The sequence below is a fragment of the Dryobates pubescens genome, chromosome 25 (genome assembly GCF_014839835.1).
Source record: "Dryobates pubescens isolate bDryPub1 chromosome 25, bDryPub1.pri, whole genome shotgun sequence".
Classification (NCBI taxonomy): Eukaryota; Metazoa; Chordata; class Aves; order Piciformes; family Picidae; genus Dryobates; species Dryobates pubescens.
Window position 1 is genome coordinate 14,153,926 of NC_071636.1, and position 10,962 is coordinate 14,164,887.

The 10,962-nt window shown below is 46.7% G+C and overlaps 1 protein-coding gene across 1 annotated transcript; it reads left to right on the forward strand.

Moving 5' to 3' along the window:
- The first annotated feature begins 4,932 nt into the window (after positions 1 to 4,932).
- Positions 4,933 to 5,666, forward strand: CLDN5 (claudin 5). The gene has a single exon (XM_054173153.1). The coding sequence runs from the start codon at positions 5,012 to 5,014 to the stop codon at positions 5,660 to 5,662; it is 651 nt and encodes a 216-aa protein (XP_054029128.1). The 5' UTR covers positions 4,933 to 5,011; the 3' UTR covers positions 5,663 to 5,666.
- The last annotated feature ends 5,296 nt before the right edge of the window (positions 5,667 to 10,962 follow it).

The window sequence follows — 10,962 nt, forward strand, 5'->3', positions numbered from 1 at the left end:
GATCAGCCTCTTTAGATACTCATCTACAGATGGGGCATTCTAAGCTTCGGAAAAGAGCCACCATTTACCCTGTTAATCACCCTGACATGTTGTTAACACAGGGTAGGGCTGTCCACTGACACTGTGTATCCTCTTGAAAAGTCAAATTCAAAATCAGGGTGCTGAAGTGTTAGGTGTGCAGCAGCCCACCAGTGCAAACCAGCTGACCCTGACAGCGAAGACTGGAAATATTCCTGTTACAAGGGGTGCTTTAGTAAGACATAGAGACATGAAGATCAGTTCCAACCAAATGCTGATCCAGAGGTTTCTGCATAGAGGAATTTGAGCAGGGAGGTGTGAAACTTGGCTCTAATGATAGTTTATCATAATTTAATTTCCTCATTATATGAGGAGAGCGCTCATAACACTGTCCCAGTCTCGCCACCGTGTGTAGGACAGCCAGAACCCCACTACTCCCTGTTAGTGTCAGTGGGCAGTCCACACAAGAAAAAAGAGTGCAAGCAGAGGGGGTGCCTGTAAAGTGCAGAGTGTGATACAGGGCTAGGGCTTATTTGGAAAGGGACATTTGGAAAGCAGCAAATATATGAAGGCTGGAAGCAGATTTGTAACCTTTTTCACTGGTTTTCCAACTACACGTATCTGCTTCCTTCCTTCCTTTTTCACAAGGCCTGTCACACCACTGCTGAGGGGGAAGAGTAGCGTGGGCAGTCATTTCTCAATCCTGAAGGGCACCAGCACCACTTGTACTAAAAAAAGGTGTTGGATCCTACATCATGGAGCATTATTGGTGCCCCTTGCATAATTCTGGTATGGCCTTTTAGTCATTGCTTCTCTTTGTTCAGAAGATGAACTAAGAGAAGAAGTGACAATTTCATGTTAACCACTTCAGCTTGTTTCCAAAAGACATGATTCTGAGTTAAATCCTATGGTGAAATCATGCACTTTCATTTTGCAATAACCTGCTTGAGGTAATTGACTCATTGCTACATGCCAGTCTTCTGATGTGTCACACTGGTGTGAAGACGTGTTGGAACTGCTGACATGCAGCAACTTCATGGAGGTCTCTCTTACTGCAGAAAACAGTACCTGCACTCCAGCTAAGCCTCTTCTCTTGGGAGAAACAGTGGCATTTTAAAGGATAACTCAGAAGTAGTCTTCACTGAGAAAATTCAGGCTCTCTAAAAAAAGAACAGATCCTCTTGTACCTGTAAATTTCCTTGCCTTTATTTCAGCACTAATTAAAAGATAAAACGTGATACAAAATCTATCTCTAATAGGATTCCTGGTTCTTAACCTTTGATATGTCTGATCCTATAGCTATGGTAGCTGTCTTGAGATTACTGGGCTTTTAATTAGTCTTTTGACTCATCCTTTGGCTTTTTCACACAAGCTTTGTGCATAAGTTTGCTACCAAGTGTAATTTTCTTCTCTGTCTTCCAGATGCCTAACATTTTAGGGACAAGAAGCAGCAGAAGCACATAGATAAGGGACGCTCCACAAGTTATAAACCAAGCATGCTGTGGAGACTACATTTAAGGTTCCAAAAGGCAAATCTAAACATTGCTGGTGGGATGCTTCAAGGCTGAGCAAAGCCCTAGCAAGACTCAAGGGCTGGGAACAGCCATGTTCATGCACCAGGACAAGCAAAGCTGGTGAGAGCCTAGACCCCCCTTTGCAGCCGGCCCAGAACCTCTGTGCCTGGTATTTGTCCTGATTATGTCAGGAAAAGAGGGAAAACACAATCACCTCTAATCCCAAAGCCCCTCTTGCTATAGTATGGTTTCTGTGCAATTGTTCTCGGCTTGAATGCCACTTCCACCCATTTTCACAGGCTGCAAAGCCCCCCTCTGCATCCCCCCGGAATAATTTAAGAAACACATAGCTGGAGCAGCAATAGATGTAATGACATTCATGGGCATTTGTTAATGGGTTACTTTGCTGCAAGAACACCTTTGAATTTAAAGGCATCCAGACTTTATCAGCAAAGATTTAATTTGCAAGCAGTGATTTCATCACTTAACATCCCAAGTAAAACATCACGATGGGCTGTGTTTCCTTTTCAGACATCAGAACCTTTTTATTGTGTGGGATTGAATTAATTCTTGGTGTTGTGACAGCAACAGCAGCAGAAGCCACAACATACTGAAGCTGATGGGGTCCTCAGGCTGCCCCCAGCAGTTGCATCAGTCAAGTTAGCAGTAAGTCAAGTAAGCAGTCCTGTGAGCACCTTGCACCTATGGGCTCATTAGGGGTAGTCTGTGCAACAGACTCACTTTCAGGATTACTTTTTAATAGAGTAGTTGAAAATGGAGGTTGTTACCAGCAAACCGGGTAAAAGCAAATATCTGGGGTAAGGGAAAGAAACAAAGAGACAAAGGTGAAGTACGAGGAATGGAAATGCCTCTAAGCAGAAAGGTTCATTTGCCCTGTTGTTATCAAGCATGACTTTCCCAGAGAAATCATTGCATTGGATTAAGAGATTTGTAGGAGTAAGTTGCTCTGTAACAGGTAGCAAGGGAAGGTGGGGTGAGGGCTGCAGAGGTAAAACAAGCTATGCACTGGGTTCCCTTCTCAGCCCAAAGCCCTGGGCAGCTGCACAGGCCCCAGGAGTGCCTCCCGGCAGGCACAGAAGCACACAGACCATTTATCAGAGGAAATTCAGAGTTCCGTGCTCCTGGGCAAGTGGCAAGGGTGGGGCTTTCCTGTGCTTATGGGCTAAGATAACTGGCATTTCTTCTCCCCTTTTTAATTGTTCTTCTGTGCTGTTTTCTGTATAATCATTATTATCATCATAAATACAGCTGTTACTCACTTTCAGCTTGTGTTCTGGGTTTCTTCCTGTTCACCTCTGAGATATCTCTGTCTCTGTGGCTGATTCTTTTGCACATTCTCCTTTCCCTGACACCAGGGACTTTTCTGAGTGATTGTAAGCAGCCTCAGTTTGACAGACTGCACAGCCCCAGTCACACATTCCTCCAGGACTTGCACACTGGAATTTACAGTTTTAAATAATTGAGGTAAACTGTATGTATTTCATATACAGCCTGAAAAGGAGATAACTCCTCTTTACCAGGCAGCCTCTGCTAGGAAGACATTTTCCATGCTAGAAATGTTTACAGCTCCTCAGGCAGAGATTATCAATGGGAGGCTGCAGTTGTTATGTGTCAGCATGTCCATCCCATGATGGTCCACAAGCTGCTGATCTTCTGCTTTTTTTAATTTTTTTTTTTAAATTTTTTTTTTTTGGGGGGGGTCTTGTGGGTAAAGTTTGTCTTCTGGTTGGAAAAACAAAAGAAGTGAAAGGGCACATCCAGAGGGTTGTGACCTCATTGCCATCCTCTTATTACCAGCACTTGGGTCCTCTGCAGATGGCTCATCAAAGCAACTGTCAGGATGTAAGCAGGGCATTACTCAGTGTTAAGCCATCAGTCACGTCCTCAGTTGTCAATGCATGTGATTCCTTTAGCTTTTGCTTGTTGTTTCTTCTGCTGCTTTTGCTTCACACATGGACTTTTCCACTCATGCTGCATTCATATCAGTCATAATATTTCTGTCACAAATCTCTGCAGGCTGTAATACATGTTGTAAATTACTGTACAACAGAGAAAACACACAGGGGCAGGAAATGTGCTCTTTTCAGCTCTGGAAGGACACTTTGGGCTAACTGAACCCAATTTTAGATAATCAGTTCAAATCGGTCTGAACTTAATTTTCAAGTTTGTCTAAACCATTTAAACTTCTTTATGATAAACCAAACCAGTCTGGTATAAATCAAAACAAGTCTTTATCAGGGCAACCAGTGGAAAGCCACTGAAGCATGGCTCCCCATGAGCGCTGTGAGGCAGCTGGTGAGGTCTGTTCCCTTTCTCTTACAGCTATAACAGCAGCATTGCCACCACAAAGGTTCACTGCATCTGCCAGCCTCGGAGCTGTGAGCTGCTGGTGCTCTGCATGAGCTGAACCAAGGTTTGTTTGCAAGAACAGCACAAGACATCAGTGGTCCATGAGGAGACCAAAGCAGATGCAGTATCTAGATAAGCTGCTGCTGAAACCTCTTGTGGATATGCTTTTTTTGATACAGGCACTTAACTCCTTGAAATATATTTACCAAGTTAAAACAGTAAAGTGAAGTTTGAAATCTTTATGGCAAGATGTTTAAATATACTGCCTTGCTCTTGCCTCCAAACAGAGTTTCATGTCTGGTGTAAGATAAAAGCAATTATTCTTCCTGGACCAAATTAAGAATCTGTCTACTGCTATTGAGAGATGATGTGCAGATCCCATATTCAAAGCTCTTCCATCTTCTGTGTGGTTCCTAAGGTGTTTGATGGTACTTTTGCCTGTCACAATGTGCAAGAAGTGATGTGCAGGTCAGTCAGCGTGCTCAGCCTTTGGGAAATGATCAATTAGGCTCTGATAATGGGAACATCTGAACTGCCAGGTGCCGGCACTGGCAAGACCTCTCCAAAGGTCTGGCTGCAGACTTTGTCCGGCGATAGGAAATACATACAAAATGGCATTAAACCAAAAACAAACCAACCAAACAAGCAAACAAACAAACAAACAAAAGGCAAAAAAAGGCAAAATCCTGAGCAGCCAAAATCCTCGAGGGATTCCTCAAGCCCCACACTTTCCCTCGAGGAAGCAGCATCCCTGCGGACTCCTCCCGAAGCAGGGTGCCGGGGCGAGCAGAGGGACGTTTTCCCAACTCCGAAGGGAGCCGTGAGCAGCGTGGCAGCGCTGTGCCCCCAGCCCCGCGGCGCTCCCCCGGCGGCGGGCAGTGCTGCCGCCCACCCCTGACCGTGCGAGCCCCCTTACGCGGGAAAGGGCCGGGCCGGGCCGGGCCGGGCCGGGCGGGAGGGCGGGCGGTGGGAGGGCTCCCCGCGGCTCCTCATATAGCCCTGCCCGGCGGCGGCGGCTCAGAGCCGGCTCTGCAGCCGTCTGGGAGCCGTGGTGCAGACCTGTCGTGCCGTCCTTTATACGGAGGCTTCGGTGAGGCAGCGGCGGCAGCATGACTTCGGCGGCGGTGGAGATTCTGGGGCTGGGGCTCGGCATCCTGGGCTGGGTGGGAGTAATCCTGGCCTGCGGGCTGCCCATGTGGCAGGTGTCGGCCTTCATCGACGTGAACATCGTGGTGGCGCAGACCATCTGGGAAGGGCTGTGGATGAACTGCGTGGTGCAGAGCACGGGGCAGATGCAGTGCAAGGTGTACGACTCCATCCTGGCGCTGCCGCCCGAGGTGCAGGCGGGCCGGGCGCTCACTGTCATCGTGGCGCTGCTGGGGCTGGTGGCCCTGATGGTCACCGTGGTAGGCGCCCAGTGCACCAATTGCATCCGGCCCGGCAAGATGAAGTCCCGCATCGTGATTGCCGGCGGGGCCATCTACATCCTCTGCGGGGTCCTGGTTCTCATCCCGCTCTGCTGGTTCGCCAATATTGTCATCAGCGACTTCTACGACCCCACCGTGCCGCCGTCCAAGAAGCGGGAGATGGGGGCCGCGCTCTACATCGGCTGGGCGGCCACGGCCCTGCTGCTCTTCGGGGGCTGCCTCATCTGCTGCTGCTCCTGCTCCCAGCGCGACGAGACTTCCTTCCCCGTCAAGTACTCGGCGCCGCGGCGGCCCACCTCCAACGGCGAGTACGACAAGAAGAACTACGTCTGAGCGGGGTTGCCCCGCGGCCCCGGCCCTACGGGGACACGGACATGGACTTTCCCCGGCCGTCCCGTGGGCTGGAACGGGGCACCGCGCCCGGAGAGCCTGAGCTGAGCTCTAGCGCTCCCCTGCCTCGAGGCTCTTCTTAACGGGACTCCGTAAAACTGCAGCCGTAGGCAGGGCAGCGCCCGGCGCACCGGCGGCTCTAGTCGCTTCGTTGCGGGCAGCGCCGCACTCGGCGCCGCCGCGGACCCGGTACTGACCGCCCGCCTTGCCGAGACGAGCAAAGCCCTTCCCGGCCGCACAGTGCAGCCGGACCGACATCTTCGCGGCCCGAGGCGGCTGGAGGCACCGACGAGCCCGGGAGAGCCGCGGCAGCATGAGCCGGAACGCCCCGTCCGGGCTCCGTCTCTTGCTCGCCCGGCTCCCGGCGCTTCCCCGGCGCTACCGTGAGAGACTTGTGAGTACTTCACCGGCCGCTCCTGCTGCTGGCGCCTCTTGGGGCACCGCCGGCTGGTGGGAGCAGGACCTCGGGTGTGCGCTGTCACCAAGGAGATGCTTCCTTTCTTCATATGCTCTCCTGGAAACCTGCATCAGGCTGTTGCCGGTGGGACTTCCACTGCTTCGGGGGTTTTGTTCTTCTTCTGTTTGGGCAACTAAACTAGGGATAACGTCCAAAGCATGCAACTAACCTTGGTCCTTAGTCCTGCAGGCAAGTAAACTGTTTGGAGAAAGGTGTTTTATTTTCTTCGTTTGTTTCAGTCCCTCAGAGAAGTGCATTGGTCTGTGTATCTGTGAGACCTTTGAAAGAGATTCAGGCAGTTGCTGTCATTTAATGGAGACCAAGATTACAGTAGGTTGCCTGTTGAGATCCTTTATCCCTTCTCCTTCATCAGCTTTTGTTCTGTTTTTACTTGAATATGAACTCATTGCCAGAATTATTGGAGGACTAGACTCTGAGATCTAGGAGATCTTTGTATGCCCTGGCTCCAGTGGTGCATCCCTCTCCATCCTCATCTGCACTACGGGAGGCTGGAAACTTAAAAACTGCCCCAGATTTTGATGGCTGGGGTATTCTATATGGATGGCTTTCATGGCCTTCTTGCCAAGCTCCACTTGCTGCCAATTTTGAGTTGTGTGTTCATTTGGTTGACTCCCCACCATAATTTTGTTAACACTTTCTTTCCTTCATTTACCAAATTGGACAAAGAAATTGCTAGAAGAATTTTGCCAAGTATCTTGAATGAGATTTTATGCTGGCTGATTAGGAAATGTGAAGTCACATCTCTCACGGCTCTCAGCTCCTCCATATTGCCCAGGTAACACTGTGCAGGCTGGAAGGAGGATGCTCTGGGCAACATAACTCTCATTTTCTGAGCTCAACACCTGCTCAACTTCACCATAGCCTGGAACATTAGCACACACCTTCCATTTTACACTGCAGAGATGACCTTTTTTAGGGGAGGGGTTAAGGAGCAGTGTGATACTCTTCCATTAGTATTCTCTCTTCCATGCATTACTTCTGCTTTTAAATGAATGCAGAATTCTGCTACAGATGGTGGCAGGATCTCTATTGCCATAAGGTGATTTCTGCCAAGAGTTAGTGGGGAAATGTGCTTACACTTTCCTCAGAGCACAATGCTACAACCTCATGGGTGCCTCACAACCACAAAGCCCTACAGTGCACACACCTAACCTGAGCATTAACTCTTACACCTCTGTCCTAACACAGAGACCAGGGACTAACCATGCCTGTGTGTTTGCAACAGGCTTACATCAGCTGTGCTCTTGCCTTGCTTAGTAAAGCAAACCCCAGACCATATCAATGTATACACAGACCTGAATAAAAGACTGAAGCCTGAAAGGTTTGGTGTTGGATATTGAACACACAATTTACCCTTCTAAAGATAATTGCTTTCTTGTTTAAACAGATAAATGGCAGGGTCTGAGCCCATGAGAGAACACAAAAGCAGAGCAGTATGTCTAGAACTAGTTTTGCTCTATAATGAGGTGCAGCTCTTATACCACCTGCATTTAAATAAAAGCTATCCTGTTGTTATGATGTGATATGTAGTTTTGGTACAAGAATGAAATATTCCTTATTTCATCATTGCAACTTTTTTTTTTTTTTTTTTTAATTTTAAACACTGTAACCTTGTAAACTGTAAATGTATTTAAGTGCATGTATTTTGCAAGAAATCAACCAAAGTTGGCTTGTTATTGTGGTTTGGTGCCTTTATTTGTTTCGTGATTACTTTGGTATTATGCTAAATGATAATGGCCGGCTGTAGTTGTCACCCAGCCCACCAACACACTACACCCTCACTCATCTCTCTTGTGTCTTCAAAAGAGTCAGCAGATATGAGCCCAGATACTGGACCTCACTCTCTTTTAAAGAACTAACCCCCAACCCCTGCCAACAGGCACCCTTGCACATATCTGTGCTGTTGAGCCCTTCTGAAGGGCTGCAGGATCTGGCCTTTGATTAAAAAAAAAAAGATAAAACCTTTCTGGGCAGTGCTGCACTAACATTTAAAATCAGATCAAAACTGGTGTCTTGGGGAGAGGGAGGGAAACTCACACCTTAGAACTGATTTTTTGTTAACAAGCCAAACTTCTTAACAAGTCACTTTGTGTCGGGGCAGAGCTGGATCCTCTTATAACCAAAATCTGAAAGAATTGCACAACAAAGCCTCTTGGAAGAAGCCAGCACTGTGTCTGTACTAGCAAACACAGCATCATCTTCCCAAACCCATGTCACTGCTGATGCAAGATGGTTTCACTGAGGTCAATAGGGCAGCTCCCAACAATACCAGCAGGAAGTGGGGCCCATTTTAAAAAATAGGTTTATATTTAATCTCATCCTTCAGTATACTTATTTGTTGCTATGCTTTAAAAAAATAACCTGAGAGAACACTGTTACTGATGTCACTGGCTTCAGGGTAAGAGTCTAAGGTGGGGTTTGCTGTGTTTTGGTTTCCACAAGCAAAGACCAAGTCCTGAACTTTTAAGACTTGGAAGTGCTCAGGAGCAGGTCTGAACCTCATTCCAATGGGAACAAAAAAATAATCTATAGCACTTGTTTACTATTTTTATTTTGTATTTATGATTTCTCATAAAAATAAAAATATCTAAGCCAATCCCTGAAGAAGGGTAGTGGTTTTTTGTGAAAGGCATTACACTGTTTGGGCTCAGGAAGATGGGGTGCAACGTCGGTGTCCAAAGGGCAACCTTTACCTGGGCTACCTTTGAGGGGAGAGCTGGGTCCACTTATGGGGAGGAAGGACTCCTCCCATGCAGAGCACTCAGCATCTCAGCTCTCTACTGAAGCCTCAGACAAAAGAGCAAGTAGCAGCTGTTGGTCTTGTGATGCGAGCACATTAGGAAGTGGAGTGTGAGTCCCAACTATTTTGAGAACAGCTCTAAGTATGAAGCTTTTAAAGCTTTCAATTCCTACACGTCTAAACTAAAAAAGAACAAAATCCCACTGCAGCTTGGATCAGCCCCAACCTGACCTGATACCCTAATCCTTTCTGCCACTTGGTTTGTGTTTTTTTTCAGTTTAGAAGTGCATTCAAGCTAGGGAAAAACATTTTCACAGATGCAGCAGAACAGAACCTGTGAAAAACACGTCTCTCATAAGGAAACTGTAGAGGCTAATTGCTAGTGGGGAAATTTGCCTGTGTTAGATGACTGCCAGGGAGGTCTTTTAATATTTTGTACTATCTTCCCCCCCCCCAAGATTTTCAAGCTTTCCTAACAAACTGTTGCTTTAAAAAATGAAGAAAAAACATCTTCAAAGACTTCATTTTGCAGCATTCTTGCCAGCTGGGTTGAGATTAACAAAAGCTCCTTGCCACCCTCCCATTGCTATGCACATGCTGAGCTGGAAAAAGGGTGTCTGCGGTCTTGGCCTTTGTCCTGCTAAATGAACCATTTCATAGTTATGAATTTGAAAGTAACCTGCAGTTCATACCCTGCAAATCTGGTTAGATCCTGTCTGTGCAAAGAGGGGAAATACACCAGGCAGAGGGAAAAGGAAGCTCAATCAGTCACGTCTGCTGCAGGATGTTTAAGGAAATGTTTCCTTTTCCTGCAAAAAGATGTTTGTGGGGCATCTGCTCTTTGGAATATACTCAAACATTTTACTGTTGGGGTGGGAAACCAGTGAAATTCCAGATTTTTGTTTATAAATCTATCCCCTAATCAAATATTATGCAAGGATTTATTTTTTTCCCCTCCTTTCCTTGCCCATCCTTCAAACTACAAATGCAGGTAAACAGCCTCTTAAACCTACTTTCTTCAACTGAGACTGATCCTTGCATCTGTAATGCTCAGTGAGAATCCTGCCTGTCAGAGCTACACACCATATCTCAGTATCCCATAGATGCACACATTCAGCAATATGTTAATGCAGTATTCAGCATCCTTTTTTTTTTGTGCATACCAAAGAAAAACATCAAGAAGTACATGTTTGAGGGTTTGTTTTGATAAGTCTGCTTGGGAAGACACATCACATATGTCTGCTGTTATTAGATTAATCAAGAGATAAAAATGAATTATTTTCTCAGGTCAGGCATTGCATTTTGTATTACCTGTAGCCTGATTGTGATGGGATAAATCATTCCAAAAGCAGAGCCTCGAGGGAGCCTCATACTTCTGTTTTAGAGCTGAGTTTTGTCATTCTTATTTTGGTCAGACCTTTGTTCATGCCTCTGGGTATGACTGATTCAGATTGTTCCTTGCTGCTTCTTTGCAGGAACAGGCTCTCTGTCCAGAAAATCCCTTCTTCTCTTCCTACCCCAGCCTTCAGTTACAAGAAAAGGACAATTTCAACCACTGCGTCATTGATAAAACCTCCCATGGCAACAGCGAAGACTTCATGGTTGCTTGGATACAGAAACCTTGCTTCACCTTTTCCTTTTCTTAAACACAGATTGAGACATTATGCCATGAATCAATTTAACAGTGTCCTTTGTCTGTTGCATTTTGGGAATTTATTTACAACACTGAGCCTCCCCCTCCTTCCACAGCTCACCATGTAGCTTCAACCTAGAATCTGGCAAGGAAAAGTAGCAACTAGTAGAGCTTTGTGTGGAAGCACATGTGTTATGACGAAGGCAGCTAGCCAGGGCTCATGCCAATCTTCTCATCATGCTTGATTCCAGCTGCACCCAAGCCCCTCTTCTGTTGGCCTGAGGTACAGCTTTGCTTCACTCAAACTAGCACCTACTGTTTGTGTTGCTGATTACCTCGAGATGCTCAAGACCTATACGATGTGCCAAACCTATCCCACAGAAACTGCAAAC

Coding starts and splice junctions, on each gene's coding strand:
- CLDN5 (XM_054173153.1), top strand. CDS start 5,012: ATGACTTCGGCGGCGGTGGAGATTCTGGGGCTGGGGCTCGGCATCCTG.